The sequence below is a fragment of the Schistocerca americana genome, chromosome 5 (genome assembly GCF_021461395.2).
Source record: "Schistocerca americana isolate TAMUIC-IGC-003095 chromosome 5, iqSchAmer2.1, whole genome shotgun sequence".
Taxonomy (NCBI): domain Eukaryota; kingdom Metazoa; phylum Arthropoda; class Insecta; order Orthoptera; family Acrididae; genus Schistocerca; species Schistocerca americana.
Genome location: NC_060123.1, coordinates 335,929,996 through 335,952,770, shown reverse-complemented (window position 1 = coordinate 335,952,770; position 22,775 = coordinate 335,929,996). Strand labels below are relative to the sequence as shown.

At 38.1% G+C, this 22,775-nt stretch overlaps 1 protein-coding gene across 1 annotated transcript in view; it reads right to left on the bottom strand.

The window, feature by feature from the left end:
• LOC124615331 (golgin subfamily A member 2-like) overlaps positions 1-22,775 on the bottom strand; it is a 120,609-nt gene that overhangs the window by 32,039 nt on the left and 65,795 nt on the right. Inside the window, exons 4-7 of the mRNA XM_047143130.1 lie at positions 21,836-22,031; positions 14,393-14,700; positions 9,457-9,651; positions 4,316-4,540 (exon numbers count right to left, since the gene is read on the bottom strand). Of these exons, the coding sequence (XP_046999086.1) occupies positions 4,316-4,540; positions 9,457-9,651; positions 14,393-14,700; positions 21,836-22,031 (924 nt within the window). The remainder of the gene's footprint in view (positions 1-4,315; positions 4,541-9,456; positions 9,652-14,392; positions 14,701-21,835; positions 22,032-22,775) is intronic.

Sequence of the window (22,775 nt, the reverse complement as noted above, 5' to 3'; positions counted from 1 at the left end):
AAACTGTATCTGTCAATCCGAAACATTTCCAATGTTGATGCTATAGCACATTATAAGAAATACTGCAAAATATTAAAGACTGTAATACGGATGTCAAAGCAAATATATTACAAGGAAAAGATAGTCATATCAGATAACAAAATAAAGACAATATGGGATATAGTGAAGGAGGAGACCGGTAGAACCAGACATGAAGAGGAACAAATAGCATTAAGAGTAAATGATGCATTGGTGACAGATGTGTATAGTGTTGCAGAACTTTTTAACAAACATTTTATAACTGTTACTGAAAAGATGGGGTTGTCAGGTTCGGTAGATGCTGCTATGGATTACCTTAGACCAGACATTTCAAGTAACTTCCATAATATGAATTTGACCCTCACTACCCCAACAGAAATAATGTCCATCATAAAATCTTTAAAATCAAAAACATCTAGTGGGTATGATGAAATATCAACAAAGTTAATTAAAGAATGTGATTCTGAGCTAAGTAACATATTAAGCTATCTGTGTAACCAGTCGTTTATCAGTGGAATATTTCCCGAATGGCTGAAATATGCTGAAGTTAAGCCACTGTTTAAGAAGGGAGATAAAGAAATAGCATCAAATTTCCGTCCAATTTCACTGTTGCCAGCATTCTCAAAAATTTTCGAAAAAGTAATGTACAGTCGTCTTTATAACCATCTTATCTCAAATAACATACTGTCAAAGTCACAGTTTGGATTTCTAAAAGGTTCTGATATTGAGAAGGCTATCTACACTTACAGTGAAAATGTACTTAATTCATTAGACAAAAAATTGCAGGCAACTGGTATATTTTGTGATCTGTCAAAGGCATTTGACTGTGTAAATCACAATATCCTTTTAAGTAAACTAGAATATTATAGTGTAACAGGAAATGCTGCAAAATGGTTCAAATCTTATATCTCTGGCAGGAAACAAAGGGTGTTATTAGGAAAGAGACATGTATCAAGCTATCAGGCATCATCCAACTGGGAACTAATTACATTTGGGGTCCCACAAGGTTCCATTTTGGGGCCCTTACTTTTTCTTGTGTATATCAATGACCTTTCATCAGTAACATTACCAGATGCCAAGTTTGTTTTGTTTGCTGATGATACAAACATTGCAATAAATGGCAAATCAAGTGTAGTCTTAGAAAGATCAGCCAATAAAATATTTGTAGACATTAATCACTGGTTCCTAGCCAATTCTTTGTCACTAAACTTTGAAAAAACACACTACATGCAGTTCAGAACTTGTAAGGGGTGTCCCAAGAGTATATGTCTAACATATGATGACAAGAAGATAGAAGAAGTGGACGGTGTTAAATTCTTGGGATTACAGCTTGATAATAAATTCAACTGGGAGGAGCACACCACAGAACTGCTGAAGCGTCTTAACAAATCTCTGTTTGCAATGCGAATTTTGTCAGACATAGGGGATATAAAAATGAAAAAGCTGGCATACTATGCTTACTTTCATTCCATAATGTCATATGGGATTATTTTCTGGGGTAATTCATCAAGCCAAGCTAAAGTTTTCCGGGCACAAAAACGTGCAGTAAGAATTATATGTGGTGTGAACTCAAGAACATCCTGCAGAAGCCTGTTTAGGGAACTAGGGATACTAACTACAGCTTCCCAATATATTTATTCCTTAATGAAATTTGTCATTAAAAATATATCACTTTTTCAAACCAACAGCTCAATTCATGGAATCAATACTAGAAATAAGAATAATCTTCACAAGGATTTAAAGTCACTTAGTCTTGTACAAAAAGGTGTGCATTATTCAGGAACACACATTTTCAATAACTTGCCAGCAGCCATAAAAAGCTTAACAACCAATGAAATTCAGTTTAAGAGAAGCCTAAAGGATTTATTGGTGGCCAACTCCTTCTACTCCATTGATGAATTTCTGAGGAAAACCAACTGATTTGTATATAAGTACAACATAACTTCTGCACAATTTCAGTGCAGTAATGTGTTCACTGAAAATTTGTGTGTGTGTGTGTGTGTGTGTGTGTGTAAGTATAATCTAACTTCTGCACCATTTCAGTGCAGTAATGTGTTCATTGTAAATAAGTATTACAGTAGTTGTATTACATGTTTCTTACCTTATAAATAAATATAAAACTTTTTTATTTTAAATTCAGTGCAATAGTATTTGTAAAATGACTCTTAGTGTTCATTAAAAAATGACGATCATTCCACTTGGGACCTGTGGAGTGGTACATTAGCTTATTTGTTTTAGTTTAAATATTTGTCATGTATTGTTGTTTTTCTGACATGTTCCACATCCTGGAGGACCTCCTCACTACGGATCAATTGGAATGAAAGTAAATCTAATCTAATCTAATCTAATCTAAAAGTGTCCATAACATTTCATCTTACACAGGTAATACACCACAAACAGAGAAACCATTTTTGACTTCATTCTATAATTTTTCTTTAATGAAAATTTGATTTATTTCTGGTTTAAAAGGTTTAAGCTTCAACAAATTTCACTATTTTCAGCTGTCATTGCTGCTTCATATTACTCCAGTATATAATGTTTCATTCCCCTCCGTGTGATACATACTGGCATGTTTTATTATTAAATTTCATTTTATTAACAGGTTTATTTAGCTAATCCTACAGATGATTTCAGTGGTCTATTGTGAATATGAAGATGTATTTGTTAAATTCTGGCTGTGCAGGAAGTAGCACTTAAATTATGACAATTGCTGCTAAAAAAACTATTCAAAAATCTTTTTTCTTACTCACTGGGATTTAAAAATTTACTTGTTTTGGAGATCAAAAGTGATATACACCTGTAAAGGATTCTCTGTGAAATCATTGTCTGTTGACTGATTAGTTACAATTCTAAGTATCTTCCTGTCTTATACTGATCTTTTCAATGCTATCTGCTACAACAATTATCTTTTGCTTATCTGTTTTACACATTATAATCCTCGACTTCCCCGATAATGTTGTCAGCTTTACTCCATCTCTTAGCCCATGCCCCATAACCCTTTTAATACTTCTGGCATTGATTTTCCACAGATTACTTCTCTTGACTATTCTTCCAAGGACGTTTTCATTTTGTACTGCATGTGTCACCTTAATTTTTAACATAATTCTGTAGCCTTCACTTCAAATGTTTTCAGTTTCCCTTAAAATGGAAACATCATTTCTATTCAGTGCGGAACTCCAAATGTGAGAGTCTAGCATAAAGACACTGACAACAAATAAAGAGCCTGCCCTTTTATTATGGAACTATTTACTAAATGACATTAGTGAGATATTATTTTCAAACCTTGTGCTCAGTCCTTATGCTGTGACAGATGTCATGAAAATTAATTGACTCAGTGGCCATAGATGAGCAGTTATTTTCAGACATATTTTCACTCCACCAGAAGGCATAAATGGTGGAGCTCCGACACAATGCCACGGAAAATGACATGCAGAATGTGTGCATTGGAAGTAACCCCACTAACTAAATGCATTTGGTATGTATCCAATCTTGCAGCATCAATCTCAATTCTTTAGTGGTGGATCACTTAGATGACTTTTTGGTAGAACATAAGAATATATCTTTAGGAAAAATGATGTTCTGTTTGTGAAGAACGTGAATGACTTGCTGTAAGGTATTATTTTTTAAATTTTTGACAGAATAACTTTTTTATAATAGAATCATAATTGGTTTAAACATTCAAAAGCCACCTCCGGATGCTGTGGGCAGCATCTCATGAGCAAGTGTTCATGTTAGTTGATAACACATGAACATCTGTTCATCACATACCACCCATGGCATCTGACGATGGCCTTTGAAGGCCAAAAACTGTTATAACTGTATCATAAAAAAGTGATTGTTTCAGAAATTTAAAAAAATACCATTTTAAAATAAGGACTTGTCTGTAGTAAAGTACTTGTCCATTACCACTGGGGATAATCAACTAATATCACTCCACAAATAATTCTTTAGTAATATCAGCAGACACTCTTCATTTTTGACAGAGCACATAGGCTATACAAATGATAGAATGTCTTAACAGTGTGTTTAATGTTGTTGAAATCAAAGTACAAGGATGCAAAACAAAATAACAACTCAACAAGAAATGGTGGAAATATATGTCTAAATTGAGCTGTGTTTATTCCTAACCAGCATCAATGTTTGTATAATCTCTGTTACTGGTAACATCAGCTTCTAAAGCTTATTAATCACTCTAATATTCTGGTTTAACTAAAAATTCAGTCACAATCAATCTAAGGATCTTATGGATTTAAAATGTTGACAGTGATACAAATGTGTCAACAGTAATTAATCTTACCTGTGAATCATTTATGTCATGAAGATGTTTCTTTTCTTCTTCTAAATCAGACAGTTTCTCCTGCAGCTTATGGATTTTGTCAGAATCCTCAGATGAAGTTGCCTTTGTTTTTACACTCTGCTGCTGCTGCTGTTGTTGCAGCTGTTTCTCTAATTCTGATACATGATGAATCAGACTCTGCTCCCTTGATAATAATGTCTCATTTTCTGTTGTAGCACTTTCAAGCTGTAAGGGGAAAAAGAACTCAGTGAAGTACATACTAGACCACTATATTCTGAAAGAATTATAACATTCTCAAACTTAAAACATTCTTTATCTAATATATGATAGAAATCAGAGTGTATCACTCATGTGTCCCTCATATGGCAATAGGCACTCCGAATTTGAAACAATGAGGCACAGTGAATAACAAGGTTCTGTAAAGGTTCTGCCGTGTTTCTAAGAGGACAATTTGGAAAGTAGATTTCTTTTGGTTACCAAGAAAATACTGATCACATGTTAAGACACTTTTACTATTTAAATGTTTAACCTACAATAAAGCTACTTCTTAGCATTTAACGTGACATTAAGGTGTTATGACGGCTGAGCTTTTACATATTCTCAATGCAGAATCATGTTCTCAGTGACTTTATCAAAATCTAACAACTTCTTGAAGCACCTTCTGATTTCATGAAACACCATTACATTCTGTTGAAGAGGTGGTAATCACTATGTTCTACATCAGTGGTGTGTGGAGCATGGTCAGACATATCACCTTTTAGACTTTCCAAGAATTCCTGAAGGCGTATGGACGAGCATTGTTGCAACAAAACCACAGCAGAAACCAACATGCCACACAATTGTTTTGGAATGCTTTTCTTAACTACTTTTCATGCTTCACTATATGCTAATGGACAGCTTCACTCCACCAACTGAACCAGCATCATGTTTCTCTAATCCTAAAAGATAATTAGCGTAACTTTCCTCAAAGAAAATGTCTTGTGCAATTCAGGGGTTTATCAGGTGAACTGGTCTGTGTCCAAAGGAAACCATTCAATCTCCCCATTGTACCATTATGCATATTTATGTGGGTTAACTGATTGCCCAGTATTGGTATGAGATAAGATGAATTTGTTGTACAACTGAACGCTAGTGGATCCAAGGGTTCAGGGTATGCCATGGCAGGTCCAGCTCGGAGACCACACCGGACGCGTCCTGGTGCAGAGACAAGCAGCATCACTGGAAACAGGTAAATCCCAACACTGGGAATTTGCACAACTGTCACTCACTTGGCCTTTGTACAGGAGATATGGTCCAAGGAATGGCGAAGTGTCAGACAATCCTCAATCTTAAAGATGGATAAGATACAGCTCTCTGAGATTCGACAATCGCTCACATTAAATAATGATGTAAAACTGAATATATTTGCAATCTCAAAAAAATCATGTGCAGCCAATGACACAATATTATTTCAATATTAGAACAGCTAGTAAACATTTTCACAATGTACCTCTGAATTAACAACTTTAAAATCTACATGTGATGTCAACGTATGATATCTCGGATGACAGCACTGCACTACAGCTATTATCCATGAAAGCTATACTGGGTGATCAAAAAGTTAGTATAAATTTGAAAACTGAATAAATCACGGAACAATGTAGATAGAGAGGTACAAATTGACACACATGCTTGGAATAACACGGGGTTTTATTAGAACCAAAAAAATTCAAACATTCAAAAAATGTCCAACAGATGGCGCTTCATCTGATCAGAATAGCAATAATTAGCATGACAAAGCAAAGATGATGTTCTTTACAGGAAATGCTCAATATGTCCACCATCATTCCTCAACAATAGCTGTAGTCGAGGAATAATGCTGTGAACAGCACTGTAAAGCACGTCCGGAGTTATGGTGAGGCATTGACGTCGGACATTGTCTTTCAGCATCCCTAGAGATGTCGGTCGATCATGACAAACTTGGGAGTGGGGGAGGGGGGGGGGGGGGGGGATTAATAAATAAATAAAAAAACATGTGTTTTGGAACGATCTTCGATGTGCAGCAACATGATGAACACTGCCTATTTTCATATTACGAAAGTATACATTCAAGTTCTACCAATTACAGCACGTTAGTGAAATTGAGATTGCGATGCTTTTGTAGCCAGTCATAGCTCATGTGATGTGATCTTGCCAAATCCACGTGATGTAGTCAGCCAATAGCAACATCACTGTTAAAAAGTGTGAAAATACAAATAGGAAAAGTTAATGGTTTAAATTAATGTACATAGTGTAGTTACAAGAAAAGCTAAGGTTTCACGTATAGTATTTGTCTTTTTTGCGTGTGTTGGACTTTAAGATACATCATGCAAATGTGCCAGTAAAATTTTAAATAATGACGTAAATGTCTGGTCTTCAAAGGGTTAAGCTTTAAACGAGAGTCAAATGCTCTGTAATTTAAGAAATTCAAAGGACATTCTTGTGCGTAACGTAATTCACCTTGTATAAAATTAAATTTACTTTGAAAGTAATGTTTTTCAAACCACCATTTGCAAATTTTCCTGTAACCTGTTAGAAATTCGTTTCAGCAATTATCATCAGACAACGCCAGAAAACAGGTGTTACTGTCTATGCGCAACTACGACATAGGAAGCCTGTATGTTCGTATGTATATAGCATTTCCAGATCTTGCATAACATTAAGAGATCTAACATTACATCATAAACGAAACAGGACATCAGATGATACTCTGAGAATATCAGAATTTCGTAAATAGTACTAAAATGCATAATTTGGCTTAAAGTGCACATTCATGTGTCCAGATTCACAAAGATGTAGGCCCCAACCTGATATTAAGCTTCTTGGGATGCAAATTTTCTTCAAGTACTGGTACTGTATTAGCTCATGTTTGGTTCTTTTTAATGCATAATGTTATACGTGTCGGAAGATGAAAACGTACATTTGAAATTCAACAAATAGTTGAAACTAACTAATGGTGTGGGAGGCAACACTTTGTTTCAAATAAATTTACTGCTTCTGCAAAAAAGACTAATAAAGGCAAATTTCTTTAGTAGATCGACAAAAATAATTTTATTGTTCTGCAAGGCGATTAATGCTTTACTGCTAAAAATGTGGAAATAAAATAAAATCTGAAAACTGAAACTAATAACATATTTTAGTCTTCCATAATTATGTGAATTATTTTAATTCACTTGATAAGCTCACAGCCACAGAATTATATTTTGTTTTCATTTAACATGGGAGCTGTAAATAAAGAGTAAACAGCAAAATCACTAAAAGTGGAGACTATTCCCTCTCCCTACTACAACTCGGACTGCTCTGCGCATGTGTGAATCTGGCAGCTTGGGAGCGGCAGAAAAATTTTCCCAGGTAGAATCTGGCTGCTTGTTGCTACTGCTGATACAAGTAACACTCCTAACAGCTACACTTCAAGTAGCTAGAAGCGGTAGAAGGTAGTGCTCATACAACTCTCGACAGCGCTTGCGCATGAGCCCACTAGCAACCGTTCAAATGAACCTGTTGAGAACAGTTGCGACACCACGGTCATCGGAAGCAGTTTGTTATTATGAAGAACTGCATAAACTTCACCCTAAAGCCTATGACACATTTCGCTGTCGGCAAATGCTTGTGTGTGCACTGTGTTTCATTGTTTTAAATGGCGCATTTCCTTTGCAGCTTAAGTTTTATTTTGATTTTTTGTCTCATTTATGTTTTATAGCCACAGTATTGTTCTGCAGTGGTAGGACACAGTAAAATTCTTTGTCAGAGTATCAGTCCTTACCAGTCAACATTACAAAAATTTAACTGAAAACTAAAACAATGAAAAATTCCCATAATTCTAAAAAATTACCAGGTTTTTCCCGGATGAAAAATTTCCCGGGTTTTTCCCAGATCTCTCGTTTGTCCGAGGTGCATACAACCTGTGACTGATTCTGGGTGGTTAACAACTGCTACAATACTCTAGCTTCTGAAGGGAGTTTATATTTTGAGACGTCTGACTGTGCTCCTGAGTAGGACTTTAAATTTTTCCACTTGCATTGGGAACAGAGAGTAGATCGAGTATGATCTGCAATTCTTTACACCATAAGTGTTAATTTATGAATCATCATGTTGAACTCTGAAATACTGTGAGCTGGTGAATCTTTCGTATATTGTCATCACAAAATAGACTTAGTTTTCATGGGTTTTGATGATTATTTAGTTTGGGGATTTTGCAAACATTCTCATATCACTTTCAATGTAACTTTACCGCATTTAATGACAGTATTTAATGTCTGTACTTTAACTGAATTTCGTAGGACCATTCCCTGTTTGTTCGAGACATCCTTTCTTGAATAAATATTATTCAACATAATTCTCTGTTGTCTACATCAATTACAAATGTTAGAATAAAATCCTTGTTCTTAAATTATTCACTTCACTTTTTTATTTATTTCTGTGCATTTTATTAACTTGCAATTCTTGTCAATGCACAGACTATCTTACTGCGCGATCGCAGCTACAGATAATTATTTACACTGAATTGGCTGCAGTGCATGAAAGGAGATGTGCGCCGCTAAACCCTATGAGTACATTGAGCTATTCATTTTAAACAGAGCTGTGCACAGACCAGCTATTTAAAGTGTGAGTAACTGCACGTAGAGATGAAACTGGTTTGCTGGTATGGGATACTGTTTAGAACAGCAACTCAGCAGCAGAAAACTACTAGGTACCGCCATTCACAAAGAAAAATCAATGTCTCATCATCCCTAACAATGTAACTGAGAAAATGATTACCTTTGTCTGCATAATGTGGCAGAAACTAGTGATCTGAAGCTTTCGGTTATATTATAATTTACATTAGCACTTTTACAGCGTAACATTTCAATAAAAAATAAATCATTCTACTGTACAGCACTAAAACAAAATGTACAGCTCTGACTGCTTCCCACTCCACTCCATGGAATCTGTGGAACATGATTCACATAATGTACACAGTAGTAGTACTTGTAGTAGTAGTAGTAGTAGTAGTAGTAGTAGTAATAATAAAGTTAGAATGAGCAATGGTAACAATGCTTTAGACAGTGATGGATGGCATGCTGTCAGCATTTATGGAAAAGAAGAAGAGGACAGGATCCATAATTACAAAGTATTACAGTTACCTTCGTAGCCAAACTCTGAAGCTGGGAGTTGAGTTGTTGAACATACTGTTGGTACTGCTGACTTGCTTGGTCTCTTTCAGCAGTAACAGACCTAACTGCTTGCTGAAGTTGTGCCACCTGATGCTCTAAACTAATTTTCTGCTGATTTAATGTTTCCATTTGGCTGTCCAGCTCTGTGTTACCAGATATACTTAACTGAAATAGTAGCAAAGAGACTTAGAAATAGTAGCAAAGAAACTTATATCATTACACAATCATTTCAATTTGCACGGAAGTAGGTGTACGTAGTGAAACCTTTTGGTAGAACATTTTTTAACAGGTTACCTAAAGATACAAATTGTATTATTGTTGGAAAAAGATTGAGCACCGTCATAATGAGGTAGAGGTGAACATGTGTTTTGTACCTTGTTCCAATTGTTTCATTGTAGATATCTTGTCACTAAGTTGAGTCACACTTTTATCATTAATTTCAATAAAGAAGAATAATTGTTACTATGAGTTATAAATGAACTTGTTGCATTCCTTTCACAAAACAAAAACAAGAACAATAAAAAGTTAATTTTATATCAGTACTAAAAATCATCACCATCCTGCACACTTAATGGCTTTTATGTAGTTACAGCATTTGAAACTCAGTGCTCAGTCGACAATAATGCAGATGAATATTATAAAACTGAGGCTGAAGCTATCTAATACTCATGGCTAGCCTAAATAAGGACAAAACTTACAAAATCACTCTCTAGAAGTATAATGATTGGAAGCTCTGAAGCAAAAAAGTAGTTCATGAGACATCAACAAGTACAGTAAAATCAGGTTACAGCCTAAACCTGGAGTGTGCAAAAAGAGGTAATATCTTCAAGTTTGTGGTGCTACTAAAAACTCTGTGTTTAAGTAAGTCCATTTCTAACTTTTATTTCAATCTCATATTGCAAAATTTTTCCTTCAGAACTCACAATTTCTTTCCCTGCTGCTTTATTTCATTCGAAAATTTTTTATTTGGAAACATGTGCATGGATGTGCTATAGGTTGCCCCGCTTCTTTAGTTACCAGGCAGACCAGATGTAGTTCATATGCTTCAGTAGCGGATGGTTGATCGGCATGAGAAGAAACATCAAAGCTGTCACAAACTAGGCATGATAGGCAGTATATTATACATATTATGATGTAGGTGAGGAATATTATAGTAAAGGAAAATACATGTACGCTAATTATGAAAAACAGAGGGCAATGTTAAGGAGGTCAACAGTGCGAGGAAATCAGATAAAACTGAGTAATGTTGAGACACGCAGATTAGGAAGGGTGCAGTGAAAAATCTTAATAGGAAATGGGGAATTGAGAGAGAGAGAGAGAGAGAGAGAGAGAGAGAGAGAGAGAGAGAGTATGAGGGAGGGAGGGAAGGGGGAATGAAAATAGATTAGGAAATGTATCACCAAGAATGTAAAATGTTAAAAGATGTTAGGGACGAGATACAAGAGTTCTTTGATAGCAGAGGTACCAAACAAGAACAGATAATGACAAATTTGCCCCGCTGAACAAAAGAAAAAAGTGTATTTTAATAATACAGAAAATGCAGTTGATAAAAACATTGAAAGATCAGAAAAAAGGAAGGTATTGTGCATCAGTTGATTGAACATGATGCGAAACTGACAAAAAATATTGAACACTGAAGTAAAGAAACAAAATGTTCTGATTGCCAATATAACAAATCTGAAATCATAGTTGACAAAGTAAACGAAAAATAAGCCCTATAATGAATATCTATTACAAATGATTAAAAAGGTACCAAATTTTAATATGTAACTGTGCTGATATATATGAAGAGATATTGCCTGATAATAGGGGTGATGCTCCAGAATGTATTTTCCTAATTATGGCACTTGTAGAAACAGTCCTTTATCAACGGAGACTCATTATCTGCAGTGAGGGTGCTGCAGGGAGCAACAAAAGGATATGTTCTGCCCTCTTATTGTAAACAATTATGCACCATTAGTATTAAACAATTTGTGTAGGCCATCAATGTACTGTGCAAAAAAAAAAAAAAGGAAAAAAAATTGTTTCGCTTTGGGCATATATACGCGTTTATGGCAAAAACTGAGCTATCTATAGGAAAGAAAATATATAATATGTACACATCCACACAAGCAAGCACACTTCACGTGCACATCACCATTACCTCCAGTAACTACATGTGCAACAGTCTTTTCTTTACGCCTGTCTACAATTCAACATGTCATATTTGCAGTGAGTAGCACTCTATCCTCTTCACAAGGCTGTTTACCTAGACAGTTATGGTGATGTGTAGTACAACTGAAGACACTTATGAAGTCAATGTGTTGAAATTTTTAAGGTATGCTAGGCTTACAGAGTGTCTACTAAATCAGAAAGTTAAAGGAACAACAGTGTTTACTAATTCAGAAAGTTAAAGGAACAATGTTCTCAGATTTGCTTAGGCGATTGAATTTTGTGATAAATGTTATAAAATTTCAAGCAAGTTACTGATTTCTGTAGCAATTAAACAGTCTGTACAATATTGCTTTGAAAGAAGTAAAAGCAACTTCAAATCATAGTTTCATGAATGTTAACTATGAGGAAAGAAATAATAAAGGAGGAGCTGTTGAACAGGGTGGGAATATTGATAAAGAATACACAAATTTTGAACTATTGTTGTAATCAGAAAAAATGCCAGTTTAAAATACTAAAGGATAATAAATTGGGTTTTCTGTTGCTAAGAGTGGGACTTCAGTCAATTTACTGAATACATGTATGTGCGGTGTACAGAGGATAAATATGTATTTATTGAGGGTATTCTAAGTGAAAGAAAGCTACTACATGTGTCAAGAAGTAAATTAATCATTTATTGTGAGTAGAGTAAGCAAAGGGACACTTGCAGAATGATAATTCATTTGAAGAACTGTAGTAAATGGAGAAAACGCTACTAAATGAAAATATCAGGGATTATTATAAGCTTCGAAGGTATTACTACCAACTGGATGTCAACTGAAAGCCCTGACTATTTGTAGTAGAAGCACATGTTCCAAACTTCACTTTCCATGCTGTGTTCTAAATATGGAAAGTCAACAGTAGGGAATGACAACCCACAGTTTAAAATATAAATTGCATCCATTAAGATCTGCTACAAAACTCTAAGAGAGCAGAGTTTTTATATTTTTACCAGCGACAATTTGATTTATCTCATAACAGGAAAAGTAAATATTTTACTATTTTAAGACCAAGTTTGTGTTCACTTATGTTACATGTCATTGTGGCATAGGTGAAAGAGTCTTTTAAATAGAACATCCAGTTAAATACAAGGTATAAAAGTCATATTCATATTGTCTTCAGTGACCAGATGTCCCCTTCTGATTGGGACAGTACCATTTTTCAACCTGTGGTCCTGGTGTCCCCTGACAAGAGTTTGTCAGGATGTCTCTTTCTCCCATTTTATTAGAAAAGTAGCATTTATTTTTTATTCTCTGTACTATGTTAAGTAATACTTAAATCTTTATGTTCATAAATTCTAAGAACAAAAGTTAAGTTATTGATGGTCAAAATTTTTTATGAAACAAAATCATCTAAATGGCAGCTCTGCCGACATTGTTTTGGTGCGCACGCTTAACTCTGACAATTTGATTCCTTTCTCACAGAAACTTGGTGACAGTCAGAGTGTGACATGCATTACTTTGGCAGTTTGGTGAGAGTGAAAATGAAAGCATATGTTCATTGTTGTGTTGCAAGATAAGTAAGTATCTTAGCCTATGGCGCAGAACTTGAAACTTATAGAGAATTTTAAATTAGTTCATGATAATTATGCATAAATCAACAGATAGTAAGTCTTTTTCCCTCTTACTTTATCTTCTATCGTAAGTAAATGTTCATTAAGAAAATGTGATTCGATTCTGATGTTCATTGCACCATTTGTAACATCAAGTTTTGTGTGTGTCAAGGAGGGAAGAGTGACACTGAGCAACATCTAAATTCAAGTAAACAGAAAAAGGCAGAAATTGCTGCTGTGTCATCCAGAAGTGTAACTTCATTGTTCCAGCCAAATTCAGCAACAGACCATGAGTTTAATGAGCTGCAGTTGAAGGAGCCTGGCCTTACCACATGGCTGAAGAAAACTGTAGTTTTCACTCAAATGACTGCGCTCTGAAACTAGTAAGAAATTGGTTCAAACAGAAGTTCTCTTACAGTTGCACTAAGACTGAAGCCTATTTAAATACATTTAGCAAAGAGTTGGCTTAACAACCATAACTCTATTACGAACAAATCATAAAATACATCTCGCCTCCAGCAAGACCAAGAATAGCTTTTTAAGATTTCAGAATTCAATTGTTCTTGTTATTTGTAACAATGGTCACTGATATGATTAGCACAGAATAACCTAGAAGTTCCACAGTTCGTCCGTATACTTTCACTAGAACTTACACGGATTGACCGACAAGTACGTGCCGTTTGGCCGCAGCGTCTACCTTCTGCTCGCGACTGATTTCACACCTGCACACACAAACAGGTGCTGCGCAGTAGGTAGGATTCTAGCATCCCACTTTCATATCTAAAATATCGTGTGTTCGAGATGGTGGGAGGCCGAGTGGTTCTAGAATTTACACCGAAATTCTCAAAACACTACAATATGGGTTGTGTTAAGACAGGCTATTATGACATTTGTATTATGACAAACATGCTTTTCCCAATTGTTTAACAGCTGTAGACAATCACTTACGAAAGGCTGTCCTCTCATTTAAGTTTTGATCTCCCTCCATAGTCAGCATTTGGATAGCAAAGGGAAAGAGATACTGGTATACAGTTCCTGATCATGACTATGCATCAATATTTTAACATTTTAATCATACAAGTGTTGTCTACATAGTGAGGCTATGTGATGTTATTGGGAGTGATACATCTGTTAGTGCTCTCTCTCTCTCTCTCTCTCTCTTACCTGCTGAATTCTTAGCTGGGTTAGGGAAAGTTGAGACTGCCTCTCTTGTAGCTGCTGCTGAAGTGATGATACTTCTGATGTCTTTGTATTCAATTTCTGTTGAATTTCTGATTTCTCTTCTTCAGTCTCTTCCAAGTGCTTTGTCACTAATTTATTCTCTACTTTTAATTTTTCCACTTCTGCTGACAGTTCCTTAACCATAACCTGCAACTGCTGATTGCTTGTATTTGATGCTGACAATTCCTTTTCCAGTTCTGCAACTTTGTGCCTTGATGCTTTCAAACGCCCTTGCAGTTCTTCCACTTCACCTGAGAGAAAGTGTGTAAAAATTTTATACAGTAAGTTATTTACCAAACAACTCTTTAATGTTATTAATGAAACAATTGGAAATATGGAATTATTTAAAGGGAATATCTTGCATAAGAAGTTCCTTTTGCGAATATGGTAGACATTCTGACATACTGGATCGAAAGGTCCACAAATTGGTCTACCATCAATCATTAAAATAAAATTAAAATAAACTGATGCAGGGGAGATCCCATCACAACTTTGTTTAACTGTTGGTAGAGTATTCCGCCACATTGGAAACAGGTGGTAGTGAGCACGTGACAGAACAGTTTCACGGAATCTTGGTCAAAATGTAGTAATGTCAAGGAGCCTTCTATCGACACCTGTGTGAAAAGCGAAGTGACATCAAAACTGAACAGGAGATTGCCCTTGACCAGATACATTTTTTCGAGCACATTCATGAACTCTGTTGTGTTTTTGACATGATGTGAACAGTGACCCACGATAGTTGCTGCGCCAAGTGTTTAGCTATCCCATATATTGGTGAATTTACTTTGTCCACAAGTGGACATAGTGGAACTCCCTTCTTGCGTGTCTTTGGGAGGCCATACAGCCCTGGTGGTATCGGTGCTTTCAGGTACAGCCTTCTGACCACATTCTTGTCCATTCCCAAGTTGTAGGAGTGAAATGGTCTTCCTTGTCACCGTTGGAGTACGATCCTTTTCTACTTGCTTTTAGGATAGGTTTTGTACTAACATCTTGATCTACTTCCAGTAGTCAGCTGTTCGTAGTAGTACTATCATATCGCTTTTATCAGCTGTTAGGAAGACAGTGTCTTCGTCTTCACAGAGGTCACACATCACCCTGCATTCTGTCGCAGAGATTTTAGTTTTCGGCATTTTTACTTTGTCAATGACCCCGCAGCTCTATCTCCTTACCTCTTTGGCAGTACCAGAGTGAATTCCCTGAAAGGCTCCCTTGACACTCTTGACGATTCCCCATTTGTTCGGTTGGTTTAATGATTAAAGGGACTAAACTATGACTGTAACAGACAATTCAACAAAACTACACACCGTAGGAGGGCCTAGGGTGCGAAACCTAAGGGAAGGAAACCCTAAGGTCTACGAAAGAACAAAAAAGCCTAGACAAGGGAATAAGAAAGTAGAAAAGGGGGAAGGGAAAAAAAGGAGTGAGATGCCTCATGCAGGGAGCAGCCAGAGGACCCCAAAGGCAGAAAGTGCAATTGAGGACATACCCCTCCCAAAATACCCTGAAAAGACTAGAGATATGGAAAGGTTTAGAGAAGCACAAGAAAACAGAAGAAGGAACACCCAGTCAAACAGAACAAGCAAGAAGGGGGAAGAAGAGCATAAGATTGAGTAGGCCAAAGGCTAGGGCGGGCCACAAGGTCCACAAAGCCCCTGTCTGCTCTGGGCAGAGGAGGCAACAGGGTGTCCTGCCAAACCATCAATGCGCTGATAAGGCTGAAGCATCCCCTGTTGGAGAGCACAGTTAAAACCCCCTTCATGAATAAACCATAAAACCAGGTCACCCACTGATGCATTGACTGCTGACACCGGTGGTGCCGCCCATCGCAGAGTGGCTAGGTTAGGACAATCCTGCAAAATGTGGACCTCAAATTGGCATCACAACACGCAACAGTGGGGTGGACATCACAATGGAAGAGATGACAATGAGTCAGCCAAATACAACGATGCAAAGCCTGCAATGGACGATGGAGTCCTTGAGAGAGGCTCAAATCAAGGATCTCCACAAAGTCCTTTATCAGCCTAGTTTGTTCAGCAAAGACGGAGGAGTATACCATTCCATATTCCAAATCCTTAGGACGTGACGGCATAATACCGATTGAAGTTCCAATTCTGGAATAGTGATCTCAAGAGGTGACATACCTATAGCCAAATTTGGCCGGCCTGTCAGCAAGTTCATTCTCCAGGACCCCTACACGACCCAGGGTACAGACAAAGACCACTGATTGTTGACACTGTTCAAGAGCATAAAAAGAATCCCGGATGGTCAGGACCAAGGGGTGGCAAGGGTAACACTAGTCGAGAGCTCGTAAACTACTCAAAGAGTCGCTACAGTTGAGGAAGGACTCACTGGTGCAAGCACAGATATGCTCAAGATCACAAGAGATGGTTACCAACTCCACAGTGAAAACACTGCAGCCTTTTGGCAAGAAGCAGAGTTCATTACTTTCCACATTAATGTAAGGAAAGCCATCATGACTGGAAGCCATTGAGCCATCAGTATAGACTACTTCTGAACTCCAAACTGTGTCAAGAACGGAGAAGAATTGGCGGCAGAGGCCCTCAGGATGAGCCAAGTCTTTCACATCTTTTAAGAGGTCAATACAGAGCTGTGGATGCAGGATGCACTATGAAGGAGTATGTGGGCTGCCCCCAGAGAACAGATGGTAGAGGGGAAAGCTGGAGTTCTGGAAAAAGGGACTGGATATGGGTGACAATGTTAACCCCAAAACATGGGCCACTGTTGTGGGAGGTGGATCTCTGTATCTGGAAAGAAGAGATGGTAGTTCAGACGCTCTGGGGAGCATCAAATGCTTAAAGCATAAGCAATCAGCCGTTGTTGGTGCAGAAACCGCAATAGTAAAACCCTTACCTCCACTAGGAGGCTGATCATGGAGCTAGTCCGAAAGGCACCCGTTACCAGCCATACCCCACAATGGCGTATGGAGTCTGGAGTCTGTATCTGTAAAGCTGAAGGTGATGCTGATCCATATGCAAGACTCCTGTAATCTAGACAGAGCTGGACCAATGCTGTGTAAAGCAATATCGGAGTAGAGCGGTCTGGACCCCAGTTGGTATTACTGAGACAGCGAAGAGCACTGAAGTGCGACCAACATGTCCGATTTAGCTGATGAAGATGGGGAAGGCATGTCAACTGAGCACCAAAGACCAGTTCCAAGAAATGATGAGAGTCCACTACACTGAGGGACTGGCCATCAAGGTAAAGATCCGGATGGGGATGGACTGTACGACAACAACAAAAATGAACAACACAGGTCTTTGTGGCCAAAAAATGGAAGCCATGAGTGAGAGCACAAGATTGTGCTCACTGGAGAAAGAGAGACCTGCAGGGTCATTGACAAAGCAAAACTGTCAAAAACAAACATCTCTGTGGCAGAACACAAGGCAATACATGACAATAAAGGCAATGTGACAGTACCACTACAATCAACTGATTACTGGGAGAAGACCAAGACGCTAGAACAATACCCAGTCTGTAATGAAGTACAAAATGATCCTACGCCAACGGTCACAAGGAAGAACATTTAACTCCTAAACAACTCGGGAATGGAAAAGGATATGGTCAGAAGGCTGTAACCAAGAGCAGCGATATCACCACAGCTGTATGGCCTCCCAGAGATACACAAGAAGGAAGTTCCACTGTGTCCCATAGTGGACGCAATAAACTTAGCAATATATGGGATAACTAAACACTTGGTGCAGCTACTAAAGCCTCTCGTGGGTCACTGTTCACACAATATCAAAAACTCGATAGAGTTTGTGAAGATGCTTCAGGAAACGTATCTGGACAAGGCTGATTTCCTGGTAAGTTTCGATATCACACCGCTTTTCACACGGACACCACTAAAAGACTCCTTGACGTTATTTGGGAGTCACTTTGACCAAGACACTGTGGAATTGTCCTGCCACACACTCACTACCACCTACTTCCTATGCGGTGGAATGTTCTACCAACAGTTAAATGGAGTCGCCATGGGAGCCCCTAGCACCTGGCATTGCAAATCTATATACATGGAGCACTTTGTGGGAACGGCTCATGAAACGCATGCCACGACACATTTGTGGTGTGGCTGCAAGGTGAAGAAAACCTGCAAGAATTTCCTGACCACCTTAACAGCATACATGACAATATGAAGTTACTAAAGAGGTAGAAGAAAACAGATACTTACCTTTCCTTGATATCCAATAAAGCAGAAAACTAATGGCATGCTGAGACATTCTGTCTAAAGAAAACAATGCACATGGACCTGTATTTAAATGCAACTAGCTGCCACCATCTGGCACAATGGGAATCCATGCTCACCACCTGGGTGCGTAGAACATAGCCACATGCAAAATGGACGGTCTACCCACCGAGTTGCATCATCTTCACAAAACCTTTTGCAGGAACTGCTACCCAGAAACACAGATAAGAGGCACTCTCTGGCAGAACAAGAAGAGGAAAGAAGATGACCCGGTAGACGACACAAAGCACCTGGCGTACCTCCCATACACTGGACCATCCACGACCAAGATTTCCAGCATTCTGGAGAAAAATAACATCAAAACCATTTTCCGTTCATTGACTAAAATGCTTGCCTCAGTTAAAGACAAATTAGGACTACAGACATCTTGAGTGATATCTGCGAATGTAGCTAGCAGTACATTGGCCATACACAGAGGTGTACCTCGTAGCACCACTCACAACATGTGAAAAGCATTCGACTTGGCCAAATGGACAAATCTAAAGTTGCAGAGCACAGCCTGAATGAAGGTCATATGTTTAACTTTGAACAGACAAAGGAGCTGTGGCAGGCAAACTGGATCTGGGACTATCATCAGAGAGGCAATGGAGATAAAAGTCCATGATGATCTTGTCAACTGGGATAGTGGTTTCCAGCTATCTCTGCATGGGATGTGGCGGTTGAAAGAATACACCAAGAGCACTATCTTGTAAAGGGCATGAAGGCAGCACATGGAATAGACAGGCAGTGCAAGGACATGTCGCATGCCCCCCCCCCCCCTCCCCCCCAGTGTGCCACAAATTCATACCCCCCCCCAAAGCACGGCTCTCTCTCCATCACTGTCTGTGACACATTTCTGGAGGCACCCTAATGATTCAGCCACTGGAGACGAGGTAGAGGAGCCTGTGGTCTGGCAACTATAAAGACATGCAATGGACATGAACCTGAGGGTAACAAGTAGGAAAATTGCTGAAACACTGACACAGAATGACGTCTTGACTCCAGTAAACTTTGTCAGAGATTTGCCGAGAAAGCCTGCATTCCAATACAGCATTGATTTTATTGTAATCAGAACTGACAACAAAAAATAGCTTCATTATTTTAATCTCTAAGCAAGACATTCAAGCAGTGTGTGATGTTATTTTCAACATCTCTATGTTCTCCTTCATTAACTCTTAACGGTGACATCCCAGTATGTATTTTGCCTCAAAGAATTTTTTTGCGCCCTCTGACAGTTAGCAGAAAGAGCAACGAGAGAGAAAATGATTCTTTATTAAATTCTACTTAAGATCTTAGTTTTAATTAGCATAGTCAAACATGATTAATCCTTTGACTACTTCATGTGATATTTAGCAGATGTGTGACAGATATAGCTGTGTCACTCCTCTCACCATGTACTGTGTGCCGAACACATCCAGTGTGTTGTTCGGTTGGATTTACAGCAAACTCAAAGTGTGGCGAAATTCTGTTGAAAGTACTGACAATGAAATCATATATTTTACATTGTATTGTCATCTGTTGGCTTTACAGCAGTGTACAACAATTCATGAGTGCCCAACGAAGTGCTGACTTTGAAGTGAGAAGTCAGTCACATACTACACATTTAAACACCATCTTTTGGGTTTAGACCAAATGATAAGGGATGCAGATAGTGTGCCAATAGCTCTACAGTCGATTAGATTTCATATTTCATCTCTACTGAGCAACTCTTGCACTACACACTTCGCCATTGCCGACCTCAAGGCAACAGTCTGCATTACACTACAGCCACGTAAACATGGCTGCCGCCATTGTTGCTCCCGCCAAGTGTGAATTATGAAATGTAATTCGGTTTCTGCAAGCAGAAGGGAATAGTGTAGCAGAAATTCATTGGAGAATGAGCCGAGAGTATGGTGATAACTTTGTGACTTATGGTGTTATGCGTGAATGGAGCCGAAAGTTTAAAGATGGCCAAAATGACGTGCATGATGAAGAAGCCCAAGGACTCAAGTCTGTCGTTACAGCCAACCTTGTAGAATGAGTTGACAGAATGGCTAGAGAAAAATCACAGGTTCACCATAACTGCTTTGTCTACAGAAATTCCAGAAGCTTCAAGATCTGCCGTACACTCTCTTGTTACTGAACATTTAGGCTACAAAAAACTTTGTGCTCGTTGGGTTTCAAAAATGTTGACGGACTCCCACAAAAGTCAATGAATGGAGTCAGCTTTGGATTTCCTTAACCATTATCATGATGAAGGAGAGAACTTTTTGAAATCAATTGTTACTGGAGATGAAACTTGGATCCAATATGACGAACAGGAAACAAAACGACACAATCACAAAAATTGATGCATCCAAATTCACCAAACAAACCAAAAAAAAAAAAAAAAAAAAAAAAAAAAAAAAAAAAAAAAAAAAAAAAAAAAAATTCAAACATTCAACAACAGAAAGGTTATGGTTACCATGTTTTGGGACCAAAAAGGTGTGTTGCTTGTAGACTTTATGCAGCCTGGAACCACTATCAATGAAGCTGCTTATTGTGAAACTTTACAATGTTTGTGGGTAGCCATTCAAACAAACAATAAGGAATGCCGACTTCAGAAATCGTGTTGATCCATGACAATGCTCATCCACACACTACTGGCACAACCCAATGGTTCCTTGCACAATTTCAATGGGACATTTTTGATCATCCACTGTACAGTCCTGACCTGGAACTCAGCGACTTTCACCTTTTCCCTGAACTGAAGTCTTGACTAGGAGGGCAGCACTTTAAAACAAATGAAGATCTTCAAAACAACGTCTGAAATCATTGGCGGCAATATTTTTTGAAGAGGTTATTGGAAAGCTTGTTCACAGGTACGATAAATGTCTAAATCTTTTCAGTGATTATGTTGAAAAGTAACCATAAGTGTAAAAAACTTTTGGTGATAAAATAATTGTTTTCTATGAACTTGTCTTTTATTTATAGCCTATCGGAGGTTGGGGGGGGGGGGGGGGGGGGAGGGAATGGCCCTCATACATTTACACTGGTACCAAAGTGATGTTGCAGTCAACCATACTCAGGGTCCAGCATATTGCTGTGGTGGTCAACCACATCAAAGGGTGAAGCAATGTTTGCAACTCATAAAATAAAATTATCTCCAAGCATACTGTAACAACCTGCTTTTTGTTTTGCTAATTGTTGACTTTTGTTTAAAGCTGATTGCAGTTCCGTCTTTTCCCCTACAAGTATTCCAACAGTCTGTGCATGAAGCTGCAGTTGTTCTTGTAGAGGGCCGACTTCTCTTGTTAACTCAGCTTCAGACTCTGCACGGACTTTACCAAGATCAGATTCCAACTGCGACAAACGTGATTGCTGTGAAGTGGGAAAGTTTAGCCATTAGTAATTGTCTCTTCAATAAGGATACAGCAAAGTTAAACTTTAAACTCTAAATATACAGCAAATGCAGAACCTAAACCATATACATGAACTACTGCAAAATTGGTAAGACCACAAGAATGAATCTTAACAAGTGAATGTATTAACATTTGGAGGTACATGTTTTCCACATATGAAGACCAATTACTACTTCACTCAGCACCTAGGACGAAGAAATCGCTAAAGGAGTACTGTTCCAAAATGCAAGGGTGAGTCAAATGTAAACCTTAAATATTTTTTTAAATATTATTTATTGTGCAGAAGTGGTACAAAGCTGTATCACTCTTCAACATAATCTCCCCCACGGCCATTGCAAGTTCTCCAGTGCTTACAAAGTGCATAAATTCTCTTAGAAAAAAATTCTTTTGGTAGTCCGCGCAACCACTCATGCACCGTGTGGCGCACCTCTTCATCAGAACAGAACTTCTTTCCTCCCATTGCGTCTTTGAGTGGTCCAAACATATGGAAATCACTGGGAGCAAGGTTTGGTGAGTATGATGGATGAGGAAGACACTCAAAATGCAGGCTTGTGATTATTGCAACTGTTGTACGGGCAGTGTGGGGCCTTGCATTGTCATGTTGCAAAAGGACACCTGCTAACAGCAATCTACGTCGCTTTGATTTGGTTGCATGCCGCAGATGATTTTTTAGGAGGCCTGTGTATGATGCACTGGTGACAGT